General features: G+C 61.7%; 1 protein-coding gene across 1 annotated transcript in view; it reads left to right on the top strand.

Moving 5' to 3' along the window:
* Positions 1 to 24092, top strand: part of SULT4A1 (sulfotransferase family 4A member 1) — a 32197-nt gene extending 8105 nt beyond the window's left edge. Inside the window, exons 2-7 of the mRNA XM_047067243.1 lie at positions 8510 to 8640; positions 9787 to 9867; positions 10375 to 10501; positions 14806 to 14900; positions 20854 to 20992; positions 23680 to 24092. Of these exons, the coding sequence (XP_046923199.1) occupies positions 8510 to 8640; positions 9787 to 9867; positions 10375 to 10501; positions 14806 to 14900; positions 20854 to 20992; positions 23680 to 23792 (686 nt within the window). The 3' untranslated portion in view covers positions 23793 to 24092. The remainder of the gene's footprint in view (positions 1 to 8509; positions 8641 to 9786; positions 9868 to 10374; positions 10502 to 14805; positions 14901 to 20853; positions 20993 to 23679) is intronic.
* The last annotated feature ends 522 nt before the right edge of the window (positions 24093 to 24614 follow it).

The raw sequence follows: 24614 nt of genomic DNA, 5'->3' as shown, positions 1-24614 counted from the left end.
GGCTCAGGGGGCTCCCTCGAGGGACAGGAGGCCGGCACTCACCCGCCACAGCTCCTGTCCCTCAGCGGGTGAGGGCGCCCAGGGCCTTGGCTCCTGGCCCTTCCTGGCCTGCTCCTCCAGTGGCTGAGCGAGAAGCAGGCGGTCCACTCGGGCTGCAGGTGACGTTCAGGGCGGTTGAGACGGGTGCCCCGGACACTGAGAGGGTCTGCTGGGGGAGGGGCGGGTTACCAACACCTGGGCCCGAGTCTTGGGGGCGAGGCCCTCACCCTTTCTCAGTGTCCTGCTGTTTCGGGTGGAGGTGACGCGCTCTGTTTCGAGGGGCTTTTGGGAGGGGACTGAAGGTGCTGACGTGCCTGTGGCGCCGTGCTCGGGCCTCGCACTTTATTAGCCGCTGTTTTCTTTGTCCCCTCTTTCGTGTCAGCTCCACCTGGAACGTTCTGTGCCGGTTGCTGTGTAAGAGCCCGTCTGGACTCGTGCCTTGAAACGACTCCGTGTCTGTTGTCACGGATCTTGGCCCAACCCGCTATGTGTCTGCGGGTCAACAGGAGGCTGAGGCTGGGCTTGGCTGGGCAGCTCTGCTGTGGGGGTCTCTTCCCTCGTCCAGGGACTGTCCCTCTCGGTGATGGAGCAAAGCACAAAAGGGCAAGCGGAAGCACGCAGGGACGTGCGGCTTTGCCTTCCCGCCTGGGCCGTGGCCGGTCTCCTGGCTGTGCCCAGCCCAGCGTCCCCTTCTTCCAGGAGGGGCTGTGAACCCACGTGGCCAGGAGTGCGTGGCGAGGACCTGGGGGCCCGGTGGGGAGTGGGGTTCCTTCTGCTGTATGCCGCGGCCACCCTGCAGCTCACTGGCTTGTCCTGTCCTGAGGCTCCTGTGTCAAATGCTGCTTTTAAAAAAAATTTTGTTTTAATGTTTATTATTTTTGAGAGAGACAGAGCGTGAGCAGGGGAGGGTCAGAGAGAGAGGGAGACGCAGAATCGGAAACAGGCTCCAGCTTCCGAGCTGTCAGCACAGAGCCCGACGCGGGGCTCGAACCCACGGACTGTGAGATCATGACCTGAGCCGGAGTCGGACGCTCAACCGACTGAGCCCCCCAGGCGCCCCAAATGCTGCTTTTTTGAGTGGAGCCTCTCCTGACTTTCCTGGGCCCTCCTGGCGACGGGGCCTCCCTCTCAGGGAAGAGCCACGTGCTCTGGCTGGTGGGCTCAGCGGGCCTAGAAGCTGAGCTCCCGCAGTGCTGGCTGGGGAGGCCTCCCGGCCCCTCCCTCCCTCTGCCTCAGCCTCGTTCCGTCCTTGCCGTGCTGGGGTTGAGGGTTCGAGCCGTAGCCTGCAGGTGAGAACGTGTGGCTTGAGGCCTTGGTCTTGCTGCCCGCTTGCTCGGTAAGAGTGGGGGGGTGTGTGGTGTGTGTGTGTCATTTGTGTGTGTGTGTGTGTGATGCGTGTGAATGTTGGGACGTGGGGTGTGTGCACTGTGCGTGTTCCTGGGTGTGGTGTGGTGTGTACGTGTGTGCGTGTGGTGCACGTGAAGAAGCTCTCGGCTCCAGAGTCACAGTTTTGGGTCCTGGGCTCACGGTGTCGCGTCTGTGGCCTTGGCCAGTTCACCTCTGAGCTGGCTCTTTGTGTGTGAGGTGTGATGACAGAAGCCACCTGGGGGCTTGTGCGAATCCACTGAGGACGGGGCTGAGTTGCTGCGACAGCGCCTGGGACGCTGAGCACGGCCGTCGCTGTCACGGAGGTGACTGCTGGGCGCCCGTGTGAGCCTCTGCGGGCTTCTCGCCTCGGTTCCCCGCCCGGTTGCAGGCGTGGGACTGGCCTGTGCCTGTCATCTCCCGAGAGCCGACGGGGCGTATGTGAAACCTCCCGGATGGGGACAGGTGCTTTCCCAGCGAGGACCTGGAGGCCACGTCAGCCTCTGTCGGGAGAGTGGGTCCGACGGCTGGCGAGGGGCCCGCGGGAGCCCCAGGTCCTGGGTCACCTGGGCCAGCTCCGTGAGGCGCGGCTTCGGACGCTGGGCTCTTGCTGTTTCTGGACGGGTCCCACTGTAACGTGTCGATGCTCCCAGCTCCAGGACACCCGGGGCGCATTTGACAGAGGGGGGTGGGTTGAACACACGTGCTCTCCTCTGCTTCCTCTTACGACCTCGCTGCGTGACGATCCCGGGGTAGACACGGCGTAGACCGCAGACCAAGGAGTAGACCTGGGGTCGCAGGTGCCCGCGGATTCCCGGTGATCGGGTGCGGTGGTTGAGTGTCGTCCGCTGGCTTAGCTGGCGGGAGAGCCCGAGTGCCGGCAGCGGGAGGGCCGCGGGTGCACAAACCGGTTCCAGCCGCAGGGCTCCGGCCGTGGGGTGCACCCCTCAGAGGGTGGCAGCCACGATGGGGGGATAGACGACAGGAGGCCGTTGCAGAGACGTGTTTCTTGGGGGAACTTGATCGGGGAGGCTGTGGATGTGGACACGCCGAGCACAGCGTAGGCTGAGCTGCGGTGCCCTGTGGGAAACGAGGGTCCCGTGAAAGCCATGCCCTTGAAATGGAGGTTCCCCGCCCCCACCCCTGCTTGGCTCCCGGCATGCAGGTGGTCCCCCGGGACAGAGAGTAGAGGCATCTCCTCTGGAGACTTTGACCCCACAGATGACCGTGAGAATCTGCATGTGCTCAGCTGGGAGAGTCCCTGGGTGGGGCTGCCGCCGCAGACGCAGGAATCCCCATCAGCAGGCCCTGCCCCCGCATGGCTGCGTCTAGATCATTCTTACCTGCCGTTGGACTCGAGCTCACCGGGTCTTCAAGTCTCCAGAACGAAGGACAGAGACCTGTAAAAACCAACAGCAGAAAAAGGAGCTTGGAGGAATCCAGGGCGATGTATAGAGCAGTAGAAAACCTAAAACAGCAGAGCCTCACCCGCATTGTGACCCTCCAGAGCCACCCTGGAGAGCGGAGACAGATGAGCCTTCCCCGAAGAAAGCGACGGCACCAGGAGGGAGCAAGGACAGATCACTAAGGGGCTCTTGGGAAGCTGAGATTTTGAAAACTCAGTTGTGAGCTTTGGATGGTCAAGCGGAGGAAGTAGCCCGGGAAGTAGAAGAAAATTTTTTGCAAAATGATGGCAAATAGGAGCAAAAAATAAGAAAATTGAAAGTTGTCAGGGGTGCCTGGGTGGCTCAGTCGGTTAAGCATCTGACTCTTGATTTTGCCTCAGGTCATGGTCTCATGATTTGTGGGTTCAAACCCCATGTTGGGCTCCACACTGACAGCGTGGAGCCTGCTTGGGATTCTCTCTCTCTCCCTCTCTCTTTCTGCCTCTCTTCTCACGCTCTATGTCTCTCAAAATAAATAAACCAAAAAAAAAAAAAAAAAAAAGTAAGATCTTAGAGTTCCAGAAAGAGAACAGCGTGTGTAAGAGAGAAGACTATAGAAACTGGGATGTCCAGAGCTTGAGGGCATAAGCTGGAGAGCCCCCGAGTGTCTGATACGACGAGTGGGTGAAAGCAGACTGGAGGCCCTGTGGAGTCTTGGCAGGAAGAGGAGGCCTTAGTCTCCAGAGCCAGAACAGGGCACGTTTAAAGGCGTGGGACCCAGGAGCTCAACGTTCTCACCGTGCTGTCTGTCGCACGTCTGGGGCAAACGCTCTCCAGCCCGGAATTCTGTGCGCAGCCAAGCTTCCGGTCATGAGCAAGGTGGGCACGGATGCTTGTCCTGCTCGGTCCCCAACTCAGGCAGCAGCCGGAGGCGGGCTCAGCCAGTGCGTGGGAAGACCGCAGGGAGGGCACACGGATTAAGGACGAGGTGCACCGGCCCGAGGAGATCCAGGAGGACGCTCGTGGAGAGCGGAGGGGGCGGCGGAATTGGCAGGACTGAGAGCGTCCCAGAGGGCTTGCCACAGAGTCCCGGAAAGAATCACCAACGGCTACGGGGAAAGCGAAGCAAGCAAGCGAAGGCAGTGATTTACTCTGGGAAAGTCGACGTCCTGTGTAAGAAAGTCAGTGTGACCGTGATACAGTGTATGTCGAGCAAAAGACTCAGTTAAACTCTAGGGAAGACCAAAAGTCATGCTGCGGCCACACTGGGAGGAGGGAAGCTTGTGAGTGAACTTGGCCAGGGCCTGTCCTCATCAGTTGAAAATCAGTAGACCCTGGAAATCACACAGATCGTGAGAGAACTGTCTAAGCACATTGGACATTTGAGGGTAAAAGAACCAGCCGAGGGTTTGCTCTCGGTGGGACTGGGGCCGGGAGGAGAACTGGATTTTCTGTTACTCGTCTTCCGGTGTCCTGTGACTTTTTAAACCAGTGTGCGTCTGACCTTCGGAAGTGATAAAAGTGACAATAAAAGAAGGCCCCGGTGGTTTGGGGCCCAGGCCCGATCGGTTCTCACCAGAGTGCCGGTTCCTTCTGTCCCCAGAGTTTGGGTGGGAATTTTGATGGGCTCCACCCCCCGCGTTGTGACAGGCGGGCCCTCGATTCCTGGGGAGTCCCGCCCACAATGCCAGACACTTCCTAGGGGTCCGGCGTCAGAGTGCACCTCCGCCGTGCGAGCCGCGGTTTGGCTGGGATCAGCAGAAGCGCTTCTGGAAAGGATCGCTCGCATCCAGTTGACTCGAAAATGGAGCTGTTGGGAAGCGTGTGGCTCGTGTCACTCCCCGGGAAGGCCACGCCACCCGGCCGGCCCTCCCGGGTGTCTGGTCTGGAAGCCTGGCTCTCCTCTGCCTCACCTTGGGTCTGCTGGCCGTCAGCCTGCCCCTGCTACGGGGCTCCTCCCGTGCTCGCCTCCCTCACAGGCCTCAGACCACAGGAGGATGGTTGGGGGTGCCGAGGCCCCACCCCACCCCTGCCTGCGCTCGTCCATTTTGGCCCGGTGGCTGCCGGAGCGGAGCAGTGCCTTCTCCCCCATTTCCCTGCAGGCTACAGGCTGGGCTTCAACAGGGCTGGCTTTGCCCTCGTGTCTGCTGGGCGTGCTCAGAGGCCACGGTGGTGGAGTGGGGGATTCCGTGGCCTTATTGGTGCAGGAGTGAGCTGTAGCTGTCACCCAGGGCGTGGTTTCGACAAGAGGGGCCTGACAGCTTGTGTCCCTTGTCGGGACGAGGGTGGCCTGGGTGGGCAGGAGGCCGTGCAGTGTCCTCGTGTGTGAGTGGCCCTGGTGAGTGGAGCCTGTCGTGGTGCTGGGAGCTCGGAGAGATCTTCATTTGCCTTGAGGTTCTCTGGCCTGGAGGAGGTCACCTTGTGGCCCTGACCCCGACCACCCCGTGAAGAAGAGAGGGGTGTTGCCGTGTTTTTCCAGGGGGGAGGGGCAGGGACTCCCCAGGCTGGCTCTCCGTGCAGGCTTCTTGAATGAATAGAGGGACATGTGGGGGAATAGCCCTCGGGTGGCCACCACCAGATCCCAAGTGAGGACTGTGGGCTAATCCCTTGTGGGAGACACGTGGCTCCACTGAGGGGGTGTCCCAGAGTGGGGAAGGCGCTCCGAGCTGGGGTGCCCAGGCCGGGAGGGCCTCAGGGGAGAGCCCACCTGGGTGTGGAGGATGTGTGGGTGAAGACCAGTCCCGTTTCCCAGGTGGGTGGGGGCGACTGTAGAGCGGCTTCGTTCCGTCGTCCAGGCCCGTGTGCTTACTCAGCACCTCGCCTGTGTCGGGAGCCGTGTTAGGAGTGTGATGGGAGTGTGGTCGGTGGAGCAATGACCCCTGAGGTATCCACGTCCTAATCCGCGAACCTGTGGGTATTTCGCCTTACGTGGAGGGGGAGGACGGAGGTTGCCAGAGCTCTGTGTGTGCACAGGGATGCCTGGCAGAGGAGGCAGGAGGCGGGGTTAAGCAGTGTGGCTCCAGCTGGACGGGGGAGCGCTGACGTCCTGATTTGAGCCCAGCAAGGCCTGTGTTGGCCTTCTGACCTCCGGAGTCGCGGGACGGTAACTGTCGTTTGAAGCCACAGTGGCCGCAGAAACTAATACGTAACTAAGACGTGTTCTCTGTCCTCGCAAGACCGCCGGTCGCACCAGGGCACCAGGTGTAGTAGGACAGAGGGACAGGGTGCTGTGGGGTTGGGGGAGGGCTGCAGATGAGACAGGGGTGTCCGAGAAGGCTTCTAGGACCAGTGGCCCAAATGAAGACCAAGTCTAGGCTGGTCAGGCAGAAGGGCAGCCTGGTGAAGCTGGGGCCACGAGGGTGCTGAGCTCTGGAGGGGGCTGGAAGGCCCGGCCACAGTCCGGAGTGCCAGGGGGTAGAGGGAGGAGAAGGGCCCAGGGGGGGCCGCTCCCCAGGAGCCGAGAGCCACGGGGACACGGCAGGTGGAAGGGTCACTGCAGCCGTGGTGGCCGGGAAAGTGGGTGGAGGGGCCTGCTGGGCTCCTGCTGACGTCCGGGGCCCTGCTGTGGTGGTGGGACCTCCGGTGGTGGCAGTGGACATGGAGAGGACGGGCAGCAGGGAGAGGCATGCGTGCCACTGGTGCCCGGCCGGACCCTTGTGGACGGTAGAGCCTGAGTTTGGTCTTCGGGAAGGGGCTTATGAGAGGGGTGTCGGAACCACGTGTGACTGGCCAGTGTCGTCGTTGCCGTCCTCTCTAGCTGGGGTTTCCTGTGACCGTTCCGTCCCCTCTTGCCAGCCGGCTCTGGCCCTGGAGAGGCCAGGGTCTGCCCGCTGACCGTGTCCTATGTGCCGGGAGGCGCGCAGCGTGGCCCCCCGTAGCTGGTGCTGAGGCCTAGGAAAGGCCAGGCCCAGTTGCTTGACCGGGAGGTGGACGAGGAGGGGCTGGAGGGGCCCCTGGGGACAGGCCAGCGGGGAGGCAGGTGCAGGGCCTCCTCTGGCTCCGAGGTGGCCAGCCTTCCCGAGTCGGTATTTACGGAGGCAGGGATGGGGCTTCGGGGACTGATTCATCAATGTTAACGTGCGGAGAACGTCTGTCCGGGCCCTGGCCTGTGGGGGCACTAAAAATGGGTCCTGAAGATGTCACTGGGAGAGGCCCGTTTTGGGAACTCTGCCCACGCTGATTTCTAAGGGCGTGGACTCCCCGGTGCAGGTGCCCTGGGCTGTCGGGTGGACGGGCCTCACCAGGAGGAATGGGGTGGGTGCCGCACACCGGCTATGTGACCCGGGGCACGGTTTGGCCTCAGGTTCCTCATCTGTAGGTGGGGGTGATGGTCCCCCCCTTTCGGGTTGGTGGGAGGATCCTGTGGGTTAAGAGGTAAAGTTACTTCTGTGTGAATTTAAAAAGCCACCGCGCTGTTTTCTTCAGTGCCTTTGCTCCGAAGCTGCTTCCTCTGGGAAGTCTTCCTTGACCAAGCTGTCCTCTTCTGATCACTCAGCAGGCAGCGTTTGTCCGTCCCTTCAGAAGATGTGAATTCAGCACGGCCAGGTGCCGGCTCTCCTGGTGCAGCAAAGCTCCTGTGTCTTTATGGTGGGGGGGGGGGCCCTTAAAGGAACGCACAGACTGTCCTGGGGCGTGGCGCGGCACGGGGACGGGGGCCGTGTGGGAGCGTTAGACGTGGCCGGTCAGGGAGCCCTCACCCCCGGAGGACCTGCGGGAGGGAGGAAGGAAGGGGCTGCAGGCAGGCGCCTTGCAGGTGCAGACAGTGGGGTGGGCTTGGCACGCTCCGACCTGCCAGGAGGCCAGTAGGAGCTCGGTGGACCGAGAGAGGGGGTGGGAGGGGGCACAGAGTGCCGAGGGCAGGCCTGCAGGCCATGGGGAAGACTTTACCCCGAGGAGATGGGAGGCCCCCCCGGAGGGCCTTGGCAGTGGGGGGGGGGGGGTGCCGTCTGACATCCAGGCTGGAATGGTCGTTCTCCTTTGTCGAGCAGGGGGAGGGTGGGAGCCAGCCCAGGTGAATGGGGCCGAAGCAGAGAGCGATGGGGGCTCTGGAGGTGCCCCCGGGGGCGAAGGGCCAGCTCTTCACTCACCTTGGTGGCAGAACCCGAGGGGCGCAGTGGCCCGAGCAGGGGCCGCAGGCGGGCTGGCCGTCTGCTGCGGGCCGCCCGTCCCGGGGAGGCGACGGGCAGCGGGTGTTCCTGGGTTGACAGACGGGCGTGGGGGTGCGTGTGGGGCTGGCTTCGGTGGGGGGACGGCATGAGGCCCTCTGGGGAGTGCAGGCAGGGGTGTGAGGCAGTGCTCTCGGCAGTCAGCGTTTCAGGGTGGGGGGATGGGGAACGGGCAGCAGGCCGATTCCGCCAGAGTGAGACGACCGCGGTCTTGAGAGGCACCGGCCCGCTGTGTTTGTTTCTGCTGAGAGGTCAGGTGGGATCGTGATGGGATAGCCTTGGGCTCGCCGGGGACCCGGAGCTGAGAGCCTGTGCAGAGTGGGGTCCGCACACGGGGGCCAGAAGAGGCACCCGGAGCCACCTTTCTCCCAGGGGTTACCCCGTTCGTGCTGGCGCTCTTGCTTGCCTGTCCTGCCTGTTCCTGGGCGTCCCGCTCACCGGGGCTCTGCCCTTGGTGGCCACGTGTGCGGTCTTGGGCAGCAGGTGCGGCCTGGGGAGCGGGGCTGGCCCTCGGGCTTCCTCTGAGCACCGCCCCCTGGGCTTCTCTCCCTCCAGGCACCAGCTTGCTGCAGGAGGTGGTCTACGTGGTGAGCCAGGGGGCCGACCCTGATGAGATCGGCTTGATGAACATCGATGAGCAGCTCCCGGTCCTGGAGTACCCGCAGCCGGGCCTGGACATCATCAAGGTACTCTCTGGGCCAGCAGCGCCCAGGCCCTGGGGCTCCCTGGGGTCCCCGAGTGACAGTTGCTCCTGAGGGGCTCAGGGGGCCCATGGCTGGGGGGAGGGGGGACAGCCAGGACAGACTGAGGCCCGAGCCCGAGGTAGGCAGTGACGGTGAGGTTGGAGCGGTGGGTGTCGTGGGTGACTTCGAGGTAGAAAGGGGGCTCCCCAGCGTGGCTCACCCCGTCTGTCGGGGGAGTGGAGGAGGTAGCCCGAAGTCCAGTCCATCCTAGTGCTCCGATGGAGCCTCCCTTCCTGTCCGTCACCTCTCAGCCCAGACCACGGTTCCTGAGTGGACTGCCCGTCCGTTCTCCCTCTAGACGAGCATTCTGAAATACAGTGCTGACGGTGCGCCCCGCCCTCCTCTCACTGCTCTCCGAGTAAAGTCCAGAGTCCTGTGGGAGCCGGTCTCTGCCTGCACCCCGGCCTCCAGTGCTCACGCAGCTGCCCCGGGGCATCTGCACCCCAGTGTTGGCCACGTGGATCCAACCTGTGTCGACTCCTCCGTGGAGCCCTCTGTAGCGCCGTGCCCACCACCTGCGGGGCCCTGCCTTTGACCCTGGCGTGCAGCCGAGGACAAAATGGACAAGGCTGTCATGACCCTCCGAGAATTTGCATTCTAGCGAGGGAGACCAGAGGGGAGGAAGAGCAAGAACCTGGGGTTTAATGGCGATACCGTATAGGGCACCGTATAGGGCACAAGGTGGGACAGCACACAGGACGGCAGGCGCCTCTGGGGATGGCTGAGTAAGGTCCCAAGAGAGGAGCCACGCGGGCACGCTGGGACGGGCAGCAGGGAGCGTGGGCCTGGCACATTCCGGGAGCAGCAGGAAGGCCCGATGCTGATGTGATTGGTCCAGTAGGCGCCCCTGGGCACCTCGGCCTCCTGCTTCCTCTCTGCCCTTCACGGCCCGGGCAGGCCCTCTGAGCAGACCCCTGTGCCCGTGATAGCTTGGCTCACACTGTGGGTGCCCGAGGACAGGGACCACATCTCGTCCGGTCTGGAGGGTGGCCAGATGTCGGGTGAGAAGTTTGTCAGGTGCGCTGCTGGTCCTGAGGTGGGCAAGCAGCCGTGTGTCCTCTGAACGCTATTCCCTCTGACCCTCTGCAGGAGCTGACGTCGCCTCGCCTCATCAAGAGTCACCTCCCCTACCGCTTCCTGCCCTCCGATCTCCACAATGGCGATTCTAAGGTAACCCTCCTGCCCCCACTCCCTGGCGGAGCCCCCAGCAAGCAGAGACCGTCCCGTAGGGCTCAGGTCCCAGTCCTGAGTTCCCAGAGGCCCAGGCGTGCTAGGACGCGGTGGAGGCCAGCTTTGAGCTCCTGTCCCTAGCGTTTTATCCGTGGTTCTCATTTAGGCTTTTCCTCGCAGCGGAACGTGGGCTTGACCAGCCTGGGTCCAGCCTTGGTCCCGTGAGGCCGAGGACCCACGGCCGCGTTCACGGTCTCTGACTTTCCTCACTTTCTTGGTGTGGTCGGTTCGTGACGCTTCTGATTCTCATCAGCAGTGTCTGGACCGGCCTGGTTCTGTCCTCCAGTCCCTTTGGAGTCATGGTGCAGGACGGAAATGTAACACAGATGCCGTTGCAGGGGGAGGGTGTCCTCGGCTGGAGCGGGGCTGATCTTGGGGTGGGGGGTGGGGCGTCTGTGCGGTGGCTCCGAGGAGCAGCGACCGAGCCGTCCCTCCCTCCCGCCACAGGTCATATACATGGCTCGGAACCCCAAGGACCTGGTGGTGTCCTACTACCAGTTCCACCGCTCCCTGCGGACCATGAGCTACCGGGGCACTTTCCAGGAGTTCTGCCGGAGGTTCATGAACGACAAGCGTAAGTGTGTCGGCCGGTGCCATCAGTGGCTCCCTCGTTGCCCGTGCATGCGTGTGCCTCGTGCACGATGCCCCCGGTCCCCACGATAACCGCGTGGGTTGGGCCTGCTTTCCTGCCCACGGGCGGAGGAGCGGGGCCGGGGTGGGGGAAGCTCACCAGGGCGGCAGCCGGGGCTTCCAGCTCAGAACCCCGTCTCTCTCAGCACGTCGTTGGCATCCCGAGAACTTCCCCAGGTAAAAGCGTTTCTCTTCCTGCCGGGATTTTGAACAGTAGAAACGGAGGCCCAGATAGTCCTGCTGTCGGGGACAGAGGCCCGAGTGGGGACTGTGGCTTCGTGGGCCTTCAGCTGCCCCGGAGGATGGGGCAGGCAGGCTTGGGCCCCCAGCTCCCGGCTGTGTGACCGGGGCCTGCTTTGGGTTAAGGGCAGGCCGTGCTCTGTACAGGAGCTCGTCTGGGGAGGGAGGAGTCAAGCTGGGGGGCCCAGCTTGCCAGGGGCCCTTCTATATGTCCCCCCCCCCCCCCCAACTCCCCGGGGTGGGAGAGCCCAGGCCACACCCACTGCACTGGGGCCTTGTCCGTGGAGTCGGCAGCCCCTGCCCGAGGTGGCTCTCCTGTTGCCGTCCGTGGCCTCTTGGGGGACCCTTCCGGGACCAAGAGCGGGAGTTCGGTGCAGGTTTGCACCCGGAAAGCTGGAGATGGGCCACATCAGTACTTCAGTTAGATCCGGGCCCAGACGATTCCATACCCGAGTCTGAAGATACACTTCTCGTTTTATTTCCTGTCTCCCGTCTCAGCGCTCAGCCTCGCTGTCTGCTTGTGTAGCCCAGTCGGAGGTTCCGCACTGAGATTATGGGACAAGACCAGGGTGAGGTGCACGGGGGAAATCAGGAATGTCGTGTCCCAAATAAGTCCCGGGCAGCTGAACCGGAGCTCCCTCACAAGCCTCTTGGAAGGCCAGCCCCTCACGGGTGCAGTGGAGCACACGTGGCCCTCGGTGCCCGGAGCTGCTCGGAATCTGCTCCAGCTCTGCTGGGGGTGGGTGCGGGGGAGGTGGCCACTGCACTTGCCCCAAAGTCCCTGGAGTCCACGAAAGACCCTCTGCCCAGCCTCCTCCCCAACCCCCCCGGCCTGCCTGCCGTCTGGCTCAGGTCCTTACGGTCTGCCAGGCGTTTGGAGTAAGCCATTTAGTGTGGTTTCCAAACCACGTCCTTAAGTCCCAGCATGTTCCGCTGCCTCTAGAGAAGCAGCCACCCGCATGGCGACAGCGTCCCGTGGACAGGCGTCCACCAGCTTCTGACTGCCACCTGGTGTCGGTCTTAAATTAGCTCCTGCTTGGGCCAGGGTGGTTAAAGGTTACCCCGATACAGGTGTTCCCGAGTTTTAAAGGTCACGTCACGGCCCGACACTGCAGTTCAAGGCCACACACAGTTGCTGCGATCCCACCAGAGTCTCCCGCCACGTGTACTTAGCCCCCCAACGTCCTCTCTGTTCTCCCATTGCTGGCAGCCAGCGCACCTCATCTGGGGCCCTCGGAGGCTTGCGCTGTCCTCTCTGTGTGAGGTTCCAAAGAATTTGAAGAATGCAGTGCAGAAGAAGCCGTGGCCGGGCACTGTTTGCTAATAGAGTGACCTTAGAGGACCTGCTTCCAGAGCCCTGCGTACGGGTGTTGCGGCTTGTGCACTCGGGGTGGGGGTGCCTGGGGCCGCATGCCAGGTGACGGAGCGTGGAGGCCCGTCCCGCGGGCAGGGTCACTCACGCAGAGTGGGGAGAGTGAGCTGCTCTTCTCCCAGCTGATCTGCTTGGATGAGCACGTTGACTTCCAGGAATGGAGGGAACACGGTGGGGAGAGGCAGAGAGGTGCCCTGGTGGAGCTTCCTTCCCAGGGTGGCACAGCCTGAGTGGGAAAAGCAGTGTCCCCGCCGTCAGGGTCTGTCCCCTCTCTGCACCTGCTAACCGGGGCTGGGAGAGACACAGGCATGTGCTGTCCTTGTGATCATCGGCCCTGTGTGAGTGACCGCTGTCCCCATCTCTCACTGTCCCTGCCGCCTGTTCTTATGTGCAGTGACCACTGTCCCCACCGTCCCCACGTCACCCCTCCTGTTCAGTCCCCACATCACCCCCCATGGGTATTGCTTGCCTGTTCTGCAACTTTTCTCACATAGCCCCTTGGGATGACAGGGATTTTTCTTGCCTTCTCTGTTCATGACTGTTGGACTCCTGCTCTGTCCCCGGACTCAGGTCACCTGAACTGTGTGCCAGTGCGGGCAGTGACCCGGGAGGCGGGTTCTCCTCTCGGGGCCCCCGTGCTTATTATTAGCCCGTTGGTGAGTTGGTCCTTGTTCCCTTCTCTGGACTCTGCCTCGTCCTCTCAAGTGGGAAGGCTGGCCTGCCTTTTAAGGCCGGCCTGCTGTGTATGGGGTGGGCGGGATGTGCCGGGCTGGCCGTGGGAGGCATGCCGGGGGGACCCCGGGCCCAGCAGCTAGACCTCTGCAGTGAGGAGACCGAGGCCCTAGCGGGCTAGGATTTAACCCACGGTGGGTCCCTAACAAGGCCTTTTGGCTGAATCCATGTTCGCTTTGTTCTGTCATCTCTGCCTCTAACCGTGACCCCTGCCGGAGCCCCTGGGAAAAGCCCAAGCTTTTCCCTTGGGATCTGGTCCTTCGGGCCACCCCTCAGTGACCCCTGATGGACTCCAGCTCCCTCCGGACGCTCTTTAAGTGTGGGGCCAGGCTGCTGCTGTGCTGCCACCTGCTGGCGAGACGGCAGACTGACGTCATGGCCCCGGGCTGGCTGGGCATGGCAGGAATGGGTTTTCCCAGCCTGTCACGCACTTAAATCCATGAGGTTTTCTGCAACGTGGGGGGTGGAGGCTGCGTTCCTGCTTGAGGTGTGACTCTGACAGGGACAGGAGCAGTGCCCTGCCAACCCCTGGCCTCTGTGTCCCTCGGCAGTCCCAGTCTGCGCGGGACCAGAGGGAACAAGTCGGTGCTTTCCCCCCAACAGGCCCTGGGGCCGCGAGCATTACGTGGGTGTTCTCGCCGTGCTGGCTGCCGGCTGCCCTATAGGTCCTGTTGTCACCCCGCTTGTGGAGGACGAGGCTCAGAAAGGCTAAGCGGCCTGCCCCGGTCACACAGCCGGCGTGGGATCTGAGAGGCCGGGCCGCCTCACCTGGGGCGTGTCCTTTGCCACTCCGCTGTGCCCCCTCTGTCCTGTCTGACCTTGTGCTCTGAGCCACCTTGATGGCCTTCCTGTCCTTACATCTTTAAGTCCATTCACAGCCCTAATGCACCCTCCCGGGTCTGTCCCCATGGGGGACGGGGCCCCTCGTGTCACAGTGCCTCCCTCCCAGTGTCGGTCACTCGTATCTTCGCCGCCAGTCTTCTTGGTGACTCCAGACAGGCTGGGAGCAATTTGAGCCCAAGAAGTGGGATCCACGGGCCCAGTGTGTGTGGGATGGATGGGCACCCGGGGGGAGCAGGGCTACGGGCAGTGTGGCCAGCGCTCCTGGCTGGCGCCTAGCACCCGGCCGGGCTGCTCCTTGGTGCAGCCGAGTTCTCTGGCTGAGGCCTTCCTCCATTTAACACGGAAGGCCCCCGGGAAGACTCATCTCGCTGAGGGAGCGGGTGAGGATCCGTGGTGTTTATACAGAACATTTCGAAGCAGTGGGGCCGCACGGACTGGCAGCCGCCCCCCACCTGCCCATGTGGCAAACCAAAGCCCTGAGGGGTGTGGAAAGTGCGGGGGCTGTGGTATGGGGCGTGGGCCTCGTGTGTCAGCGCACACTGCCCCTCCTGCTCCCGGCGACTTCCTGGTTCTGCCCGGCATTGTGCCCGTGGCCCTCTGGCCTGGCGGGGCCTCACGCTCGGCTCTTAGAGCTGCCTGTACTTTGTCCTGCCCCCGGCGGAACCGACCGGCCCCGTGTCTCCGTCGCGCCGGGCGTGGCTCCGTTCCTGGTGACCTCGTGTTAAACAGAAACTCGTGGGAGCCCGGTAGCGTCCTTCCCGCTGCTGAGCAGAGGCTTTGTCCCTGGTGGTCAGGTCTTCAGGGCGTCTGGGGGTGGGGGAGGGGAGGGGCCGAGGACCGTTGGCAGGAGAGACTGGCACACAAAGCCGGGGGTCTGGGACTCGAGAAGGGGCTCACCTGGGGGACTGCCCCCGGAGCTGAGAGCTCGTTCTCCCCTTCCTGGACCACAGCTGTTGGCCAGTAAGAGCGGAACCTCCCAGAAGGCAGGGAGCCAGGCCACCCCACTTGTGCACGTTGGTTCCCCCTGGGCTGTGATTTCACCTGTTCCCTTGTCTCCGCAGTGGGTTACGGCTCCTGGTTTGAGCACGTGCAGGAGTTCTGGGAGCACCGCATGGACTCGAACGTGCTTTTCCTCAAGTATGAAGACATGCACCGGGTGAGTGCTGGGCAGGCAGCTGCCGCGGGCTTGGCGCCTTCCGCCCCTGGGCTCCTGCCGCAGGAGCCCGCCTGCCCCTTGAATGCCGTGGCGGCCGTGACCGGAGCATGCGGCCCGGCCTCTCCGAGACCCCCAGCTTCTGGGTGAAGGGACTCCCGTGTTCCAGGTGTGCCCGGAATCCTGGCGGCCGGTCTCCAGGCTGCGCTGGCACGTGGGACCCTGCCCTCGTCCCCCAGGCCCGGGCCCCAAGGGCAGTTTCTGGGTTGGACGGTGTGCACTTCAGAAAGCCCCGTCCGTGATTTGCCTGCCGTGGCCGGGGGAGCAGGGTGACGGCCAGACTCGCCCTGCTGCCTCCTGGCACCCGCTCCACAGGTGACTGGGGGAGAAGGGCTGAGACGGCAGAGCCCGAATTTCTCGTCTCTCGTGGCCTGATTGCCTCAGAGGGGCAGCGCTCAGATGGCTGACACGGCGGCTCCCAGGGCGAGGGCTTCTGAGTGCCCGACACTGGGTGCGGAGGAGGAAATGGCACTAGGTGGTTGTTGCCTGAACGTTCCGGGCTCCGCCGTGGTGTGGGAACAGTTGAAGGCGAGATGTGCCTGTGTCCTGGAGGGCTCGCCGAACGGAAGGAGGGCCTGCCGTGTCACGCGTCACGTAGTCATGTGTCGCATCATCGCTGCCGTTAACATTTTTAATGGCCTTACCGTGTGCTGAGTTTTATCGAAAGTTCTTTGCACGTGCGTTGGCTCACTTAATTCTAGAACGCCGTTATCCTCTCTGCTGGGGCCGCATCGTCTCTGGAGGGACGTTTGGACGGCTCCCCTTTTTTAGGACGGACGAAAGGCGAGCGTGCCCTGAGCCCCTTCCCTCTCTGGCTCCTCTGCTCCGCTTTGCCGCAGGTCCCCTCACAGTTGTCACCCCTCCTGAGCCCGCTCTGGCTGGGCTCGCCCCTGTACCCCCTCGCTGCTCTGTCAGGGTCACCTGTGTCCGCCACACGGCTCAGTCCCGCGGTCTCCGTCCACGTCGTCCCGCGCGACCTCCTGGCGGCAGGTGACCAGCGATCGCCCCCTCCCCCTGGCACTCAGGACGCCCCACGGTCCCGTGTCCCTGGCTGCTGTCTTCCCCGGGTGCTCAGTGGTACGCCCGGGCCTCGGGCCTCAGGCCGGGCTCTCGTCTCTTGCCATCCCTGCTCCCTCCCCTGGTGACCGCCCGCCAGACATGGACCCTCCCCGCCCTCGCTCTCCACTGGCCGCCCCTGCACCTTTCTCCCTGAAGGACTGCCTTGGGAGTCTCACCAGACTGCAGGTTTCCCCTCAAATCCTCCGCAGCTCCTCTGTGCGAGACCGTGGCGGCCAGGGTCATCTGTGTCCCCGAGGTGAAAGTCGTGAGTCACCCTTAACTTCTGACTTCCTGTCGCACCTCGTGTCCATCTTCCCAATCCCGTGGCCTCTCTTTTCCCAACATGCCCCCATCTGACCACTCGGCCCCCAGTCTCCGTGGTCCAGGTCAGCATCACTGCCAGCCTAGGTCATCACTCGTGCGGCCTCCCGGAAGGCCTCCCTGTGTCCCCCAGGCCCGCGCCCTGTGTGACTGCGGCACGGCGGCTGCTCTGACGGTGCGCACGCCGGTCAGATTGTGCTCCTCCGGCCGCGCGTCGCTCTGGGAGCAGGTCAGGTCTCACTCAGCGGCCTGGTGCCTGGACGTCTGGCTCAGCGCTGGCTGCTTGTTGCTCTTGCCACCTGCGGGGCCGGCTTCTGTTTCAGGGGCTTTGTTTGCTGCGGCCCTGCCTGGAACGCTGTCCGATCCCCCACCTGCGTGGGTCGCTCCCTCACTTCTTTGGGTCTCTGTTGCCATTGGTGACGCTTCCCCCGATGCCCGCTTGAATCGGCCCCTCCCCATCCCCAGCGTCCGCCCTTTCGCCCCGTGCTTTGTCACCTGTGTCTGTGTTGTGCTCACCGTCTCCCCTACCAGAGTAAGCTCCACCGGGGCTGGGAGTTTCGGTGCCTATTTCTGCTTTTACGTCCGTGCCTGATGCGTGACAGTTCTCAGGACGCATTTGTGGATGGAAACGCGGCCTTCACGGCAGAAGCCCTTCCTCCTTGTTAGGAAGCCGGAGGCCCAGGGATCGAGGGGCTCGCCTGGGGTGGGCTGCCGCAGGCTCCATGAGGGGACGGTGAGCGAGCGAGCCTGGGAGGGCGGCTCCAGGCAGAGCAGCCCGGCGTCCTGACCAAGGCCACGGCTCAGGCGAAAGAGTTCATGTGGAGCGTCCACGTGGTTCCTGGTGGTGGGGATGGGGACAGGCACTGGGAGGGGACTCAGTGACACTAGGTAAGGTAGGCAGGGCACGGTGTGGAATTTGGCCTTGATCCTACAGAGATCTGACTGGAAACACGGAAGGAGGAGCAGGCTCTGCGTGCAGAGGGGAGCTCGCTTTTGGCCTTGTTGAACTTGAGGGGACCGCAGGACGGCCAGCAGGGATGCCATGAGCAGGAGGCCACGTGACTCGAGCTCAAGAAGGGGAACAGGTGGTGTGGGGCCCTCGTGAGTCCTGCCTCCGGTGTCTGTGCCCTCCTGCAGCCTCCCATGCCGACGCCGGGCCGGGCCATGCGAATTTGGAGGCCTGGCCGGGCACGCCGCTCTCAGGAGCTGGGGGAGGGCTCACGTGCTGGGCTGGCCCTCTTAGACTTCGTGTGGGATGCCCGAGTGTCCCACTGGCGACGCCGGGGGAGAAGAATGGTGGCCCAGCCGCCAGCCCTGCCTGACCACCAGACGTGAGCAAGGCCGTCACGCGTCTCCCAGGCCCAGGCGTCTACGGATGGCTGCAGGCCCGGGAGGGGGGCCTCCGGGAGCCAACTCCCTCCTCTCCCTGGTGCCGACCTGGATGTGGGCGTGGGACCCGCTCTTGTCGAGGCCTGTCCGGGCCCCGTAAGCCGGGAGATGAGACCGCTCCTCCGTCACAGGGTTATAAGAGGATCACAGGCGGCATCATCTTCGAGCAGGGCCTAACGCACGGGAGGTCAGTAACACTCGGCGAGTGTCCGTCATTGTTCTTTTTTCACGTCTTAGGGAGGTGTAGTGCATACGGTCCAGTATACGAATCATATGTCCACAGCTTGATAGATTTTTTTGCGCACATACATCTGTGTAATCATCACCTAGATCGGGATCCAGAACATTCTAGCTTTTTCCAGTCAACACCTCTGCTCCCCATTGGTGACCAGTCTTCTATCTCTGTTGGTTCCAGTTAATTCTGCTTGTTTTTGAGCCTCCCATGAACGGAGTCCTGTGGCACATACGCAGGCGTCTGCCTTCTTTTGCTCAGCGTAACGCTTTGAGCTTCGGCAGTGCCTCGTGGGGCAGGCTGGTTCTCGGTTGGTGTGGTTTTCCGTTGCGGCAGGGACACGCCAGACGCCACAACTCGTTTCACCATCCAGTGTTGCCGGGCATTCGGGTTGTTTCCATTTGCAGTGGTTAGGAATAATAACGTCCTGTGAACGTGCTTGTGTCTCGGCGGACAGAAGCTTTCTTTTCCCCTGGGCACTGACTGGGGTGGGGGGTGGGGGGGAGGGGCACTAGGCATGCCGGTTCCACGGAGTGTTTCACGCCCGCCCGTACCATGGGCGTGCACTCCCACACCACAGGCCTGGTGTGCAAGGAGAAACCCCGAGCCCGTTCAGCTGCGTGCACACGCACAAGGGCCCGGACAGCGGCTTCCCGGAGCCTCGGGTGACTCCGCAATGAGTAACTTGACCATTATTTTAGTTACTAAACCATGACGGAATGGGACGTAGCACGTACATAACTTAGCAGCTACACCACAGACCTGTGCCTGGCTTCTCTGGCTTCGTTCCAGGCCCTGAAAGGTGAGGGTTCCTGCCGTGCCTTACTGGCCTCCTCAGCAAGAATCTCAGACCCCCAGCCCTGCCTGCACCCCTCTCAGCTGGGACTCACATTCCCAATGCCAGAGGAACCAAATGGCATTTACTGTGGCCAAGGGCCTCACTTTTGTTTTTTTAAATGTTTTTATTTTATTTTTGAGACAGAGCATGAGTGGGGATGGGGCAGAGAGGGAGACCCAGAATCCGAAGCAGGCTCCAGGCTCCGAGCTGTCAGCACAGAGCCCGACGCGGGGCTCGAACTCACGAGCTGTGAGATCATGACCTGAGGTGAAGCTGGACGCTCAACCGACTGAGCCACCCGGGCGCCCCCCAAGGGCCTCGCTTCTACCGCTTACTCTTTTTTCAGAAACCTCAGTAAGGGTCTGGATGTCTCTAATAGAGATTAGAGAACTGTCACATTTTTAGGAATTCATGTTGTTTGCATCTTACACCAAAAAAATAGCCCCAGGTGCACGTCATCGGGCTCCAGGAGTGTGGACGGGCCTGGCGTGTTCTCGTCTTGGGTGGGAATACTTAGCAGCCGAGCTCTCTCTGCCCTGTGAGCTCCCCCAGGGGCTTCTGCGTCTCCCCCCGGCGCTGGGGGCTGTGCCCGTGAGCCGGACGCCCAGCCGGCTGCCCCAGCGTGTCAACCCACAAATCCTGCCGTCGTCATCTGGGGGGTGGTCTCACCAGCCACAGGTGAGGAGTCTCGACTGTGACCGGCGGACCAGACACGCTAATTCACAGACGGGCAGTGAGCTCGGGAAGCCCTGCCAGTCGTCCAGAGCTGGCCCACGGTGGGGACGCTGCCTGCCCGCACGGCTCGGTCTCATAACCGGGGAGCAGGCTCGTGGCAGGCGGCCGCACCTTCCTCCCCCGGGTGGATGTTGTCCCCACCGGGATTCTGTCGAGTCCCTCTCCTGTGGTGTCTCCCCTGAGGGCCTGCTGTCTCTAATCTCCGTTGCTGTTTTTTTCCTTTTAGTTAGAGCTACCGCGTGGCAGGGCAAGTGAGGGGAGCTCTTTCTAGTCTGTTTCCTTCTCACGTCTCGTGTGCTCCGATCCTGGCCGAGCCCTGCACACGGGGCTTGGAGCTGAGCGTCGGAGCCCCTGCCTGGTTGGAGCCCCTGCCCGGGGGTCAGCTGGGAGGGCAGGACGCAGGGCCCAGTGGGGAATACCCTGGGAATCCAGAGAGGAGCTGACACTCAATCCAGCTCTCCCAGAACCCTTTCTTTCTTTAAGGTTTACAAAATACCGCGTCAAAGAAATTGAATGGGTTTCTTTATCCAGGCCTTCTCAGAGGCCTTAATGTGGTGATGCTTTATAAACCATCAAGGAGGCAACAGCCTCCAGCATTTTCCTAACTCGGGACCTGGACGCTGGCGGAGTCTGGAGACTGCCTGGTGACAGGTCAGGGTTCTGGGCGCATTTGGCCGTGCACAGATTGAGACTATGCGGTGCCTTGGTATTTCCCAGGGAGACAGTGGCAGTGGTGGGGAGGGGCTCTGCGTGCCCCTCCGGAGACCCAGGCTGTGTCGCTAACAGTGTCACTGTCCAGAAGCGAGGAGCGTTGGGGCCAGAGATGGGCTTCCGTCCACGGAGTCGAGCGTAACTGAATCTTCACTCCAAGCCAGCTCCTCCTGCCTGGCGAGGGGGGCTGGCCCTGGGGCCTGTCTGGGGGCCATAGGTGCCACCTTGTTCTCCCAGCTGATTCCAGCTGATTGCGTGGACGGAAGGGGAAGGGGAGAGTCTGCTGGTCTGGCTCCTGGCACGGTCCTGAACTGAGTTTTCCTGTCTTGCTGCTGTTTTAAAATGACCACCGAGATACCAGGACCTCGCGTCTGCTCCAGGTGCCCCAGATGACTGGGGTTTGAGTTCCGGCTCGGCCCCTTGAGAGCCAGGCACCCTCGGGCAATCTCTTAACCTGGCTTTAACTTCCAGACCAGGCCAACATCAGGTTTGTCTCGAGGACTAAGTTAGGAAGTGGGAACAGAGCACCTGGCGAGTGACCGGCCCAGAGCGCTCGGTCAGCAAAGGCGCTGCCTCTGACGGGCCCCCTGCTCTCTGCTCTTGTATTCCAGGACCTGGTGACGATGGTGGAGCAGCTGGCCAGATTCCTGGGGGTGTCCTGTGACAAGGCGCAGCTGGAGGCCCTGAGCGAGCACTGCCACCAGCTGGTGGACCAGTGCTGCAACGCCGAGGCCCTGCCTGTGGGCCGGGGTACGCACGCGCCCCCTCCCCCCTGCCCCCCACGTCAGCGTCCTCTGCCCCGGGCCACGTTTCTCCAGAGCCCTCTGCTCCGTGAGGGCCAGAAGGCCATCCGGAAGCCGGCTGCTGTGGATGGAGCCCCGCGGGGCCCTCCGCTGGCATTTGCCTTGTAGCCGTGCGGGTGGCCTTTTAGGTCACGGGGAGAAGGCTGGGATGTCCCGGGCTTTGTGGGCGGACGTTTCAGGCAGACGCCTTCCCAGACACCCCGCCCAGCCGAGCCCGGGAAGGGCTCGGGGCTGTGAAGTTTCGAAGCTCGGGGCCTGCGGATGGGCCCTCCGTCCCCGTGGTGGGTGCTGGTGCCGCACGGGCTTCTCGGAGGCCGGCGCTCGCTCCTGGCACAGAGCTGGCTCTCGGGCCTGAAGCACCTTGAGGCGGAGGACACAGTCGAGGCAGGAGCCCTCTCCAGGTCCGCCCCGGCTGCTGTCTGTCCTTCAAGGCTCATGATATTTGAAGCCACCTGACCGTGGAGAACTTGGGCATTAAAATAAATGCCCTGTCCCCCGGTTGGTGGCCGTGGCCACGGCAGCCACCCTCTTGGCAAGTGTGAATTGCCCGTGACGCTGGGTGCCGCAGACCTGCCTCTGGTTCCCAGCTGGGTGAATTCAGAGCGTCCGCAGGTGACGGAATGTTCCAGGGGCCGGCCCGGAAGTGCGGCTGGAGCCAGCTGCGCATCTTGGACGCGCAGGCCTGCCTGGGCTGGCGCCGCGGGCCGGGCGCTGCGGCGCGTCCTGCGGAGGGGCCCCTCCAGCTTCGTGCCCTTCCTCTAGACCGGGGCGGCCCGAGGCGGCCGTTCTCAAGGTCAGGCGGGGAGTGCCCTCCTGTAAAGGCAGAGCAGGCGACCGAAACCGCAGTGCCTCGCAGATTATTTCCCTGGCTGCATCTTCACAAATATTTATTATTTAAAATTTATTTGCTCTTTTTTTAGTTTTGCTTTTGCTGTGTTTTGTTATCCTTGGATGTGACCTTCTCCAAAATACCCCTTTTGGTTCGTTTGCGTGGTAACGAAGTGGCGAGAACATACTGCGTGCCCATATGCTCCTTCTGATGTGTTTGCTTTATCATTGTTTACCTTGGTTTTGCTTTATTTCAGTTCTTTGATTTTGTTTTCTTTTAGCACATTGCCTCTTTGCTCAGAAGACCTCCTTGCGTTGGTGAGAACGTAGGGCTTGAGCAGACAGCTGCGTTGCTTAAATTTGATTCATATCACAGCATATATTGCACTGTCTTGATTCCAAACCCTAAACCAGGTGGGTGACTCCTTTGATGAGCTCTCAGCTGCCTCAGCTGAAAAAAATAATCGTGGAAAAATATATTTACAGTGTGGCTGGTCTAGAAGCTTCTAATTTCGTCCCTTAGGTATCATTAGAGGGTAGCAAGAACAGCGTCTCCCGTTTGGTTTTTTTTTTTTTTTTCCTCGCCGACACTGATGTCTGATTTTGCACTACCGATGAGAAAAATCCTCGTTGTGGCAGATCTATTGGCTCAGCGTTTGCGGGCTTGCAGTTTCATACTTGAGGTCCTGCCAGGACAGGGGCTTCTGTTATAACGGAGCTAACGAAGTCTATTTGCTGGAGACGGTCAGAGCTCCGATCTCAGAGATGCTGACGCGGAAAGGAATTCTAAATGAGCATTTCTGTCCCCCGAGGCTGTGTTACTCCAAAGCATGATGGCAGTGCCCCGGTGACGGCCTTCACGGCCCCTGGAGATGGGGGCTTAGAACCCCCCACTCCTGCCGCCCTCCCGGTCACCGTTCACATTTGACCAGACCAGCCGAAGATTTTGCAGTTCACGAGGAAAGTGAGTTCAGTGGCTTCGGGGAGGCATTTTGAGCTCTCTTTCCCCGAAGCCTTCATGAGTGAACGGGTAGCCCGTACCTGCTCATTGGTCGGCGGGCTCCGTGCCCCTGCACGCCTGCCAGGAAAGGTCTTGTGTTTTGATCGAGCCCCTGCCTGAGCCGGAGCTGCAAAGAGCGGCTGGAGATCGCCCGCGACCCACGCGGGGCTGAGTGGGCGAAGCACACACTCAGCGTCTAGTTGTGCAAGTGCGTTTCCAGTGGGGTCTTCTGTTCCCTTTAAGTTCCTCCCCAAGGTTGCAAGGGCGGGCTTCTCAAAATCTTCACCCTTGACCCAGCCAGGAGGCCTCCTGCTCACCATGAAAGGTTCTGTCTTTTTGGATGATTTTTTTTTTTTTCCTTTTTAAATTCTCCACAAGCAAATGCCACCTTGGCGGAGCTGTCGAGTTGAGTGAATAATGCTGGCACAGAGGACCCAAGTCCACACGATGCCTAGAGCAGCAGATCTGCTCCCCGGAGACTGTCTGTCCTCCAGGGTGTTGTGAATCCCCCGCCCTGTGCCTGGGTGCTGGGCATCCGCCAGGGAACAGGGGCAGAGGCCTTGCTTGCGAGCCTCAGCTCTGCGTATCTGTGCCCGTGGGCCCCACCCAGCAGGGAAGGGACACCAGGATGACCAGCCTCAGGGAAACGGGTTCAGGTGGCCTGTCCTGCCCCGGCTAGGCCAAGCTCAGAAGGGTCCAGAAATAGATCTGGAACCTTCCAGAACCATTTCCAAGGCTCCCTTTGGTTCGGTATCTGGCCCGGCGGCGAGTGAATTCAGCACACTCTGCTCTCGTTTGTGTTGCAGGAAGAGTCGGGCTGTGGAAGGACATCTTCACTGTCTCCATGAACGAGAAGTTTGACTTGGTGTACAAACAGAAGATGGGGAAGTGTGACCTGACGTTTGACTTTTATTTATAATCACGGCGACGGCAAACTTGCATGCTCACAGCACCCAGACACTCTACTAGCTAAAAGTCCCGTATGCACTCATTTGTTCCTTGCTGGACGAACTCCGGAAGCAGCGTGAGGCCCGGGGGAGGGAGGGAACGGCGGAGACGCCGGAGGAAGAGGGGGCCCTGCTTCCCCTCCGGAGCAGCCGTGTCGCCTTTGGGCTTTGAAGTCTCTCCGTGTCCGACCACAAGCGTTGTAAAGCTGGCGGTTCTGACGGCCTGTATCATAAGTATAGAGTCTGTAACATACGCAGCTAGAACGTCTGCCTTTTACAACCCCACATTATTTATTGTATTTTATAGAGCTTTTCACTTGGAAATCTAAATAAATGTCAGTAAACCAAATAGAAGTTCATTTCCGAGGGGACTCAGGAGCGAGCCACACCCAAATGGTAGGAAGATCTCAGGGTTGACTCTTTATTTTTGTAGTTCTGTTCTGTATGGCACAGCCGTTCTGTTCTCACCCGGTTCGGAGGTGAAGACACAGGAGGAGTTGGGTGTGTGGGGGCCGCTGTTCCTTTGGATGAGTTCAGTGCTCTGTAACCTTCCTGAAACAAAGCAGAGACCGTCCGCTCGGCATCTGCAGGGAGGATGGCCCTCTGCCAGGGACTCCCAGCGGGTGGCCTCAGACACCCGATACGGAGGAACCAGCAGAACGTTCCTTGAGGGAACCTGCCGGGGAGGCCGGCCGACGGGCTCTCATGCGGTGACCGGAGAACCTGCCGCAGAGACCGAGCGTACGTGGAGTCTGAGTTTTCCTTCCACGAACTCTCGTTCCCCGAGGCAGAGA

The sequence above is a fragment of the Lynx rufus genome, unplaced genomic scaffold (assembly GCF_022079265.1).
Source record: "Lynx rufus isolate CCGP_SWC_20201006 ecotype Redwood Valley unplaced genomic scaffold, mLynRuf1.p SCAF_7, whole genome shotgun sequence".
NCBI classification, from domain to species: Eukaryota; Metazoa; Chordata; class Mammalia; order Carnivora; family Felidae; genus Lynx; species Lynx rufus.
The sequence above is the reverse complement of the archived record's forward strand: the minus strand, read 5'-3'. Positions and strand labels throughout refer to the sequence as shown.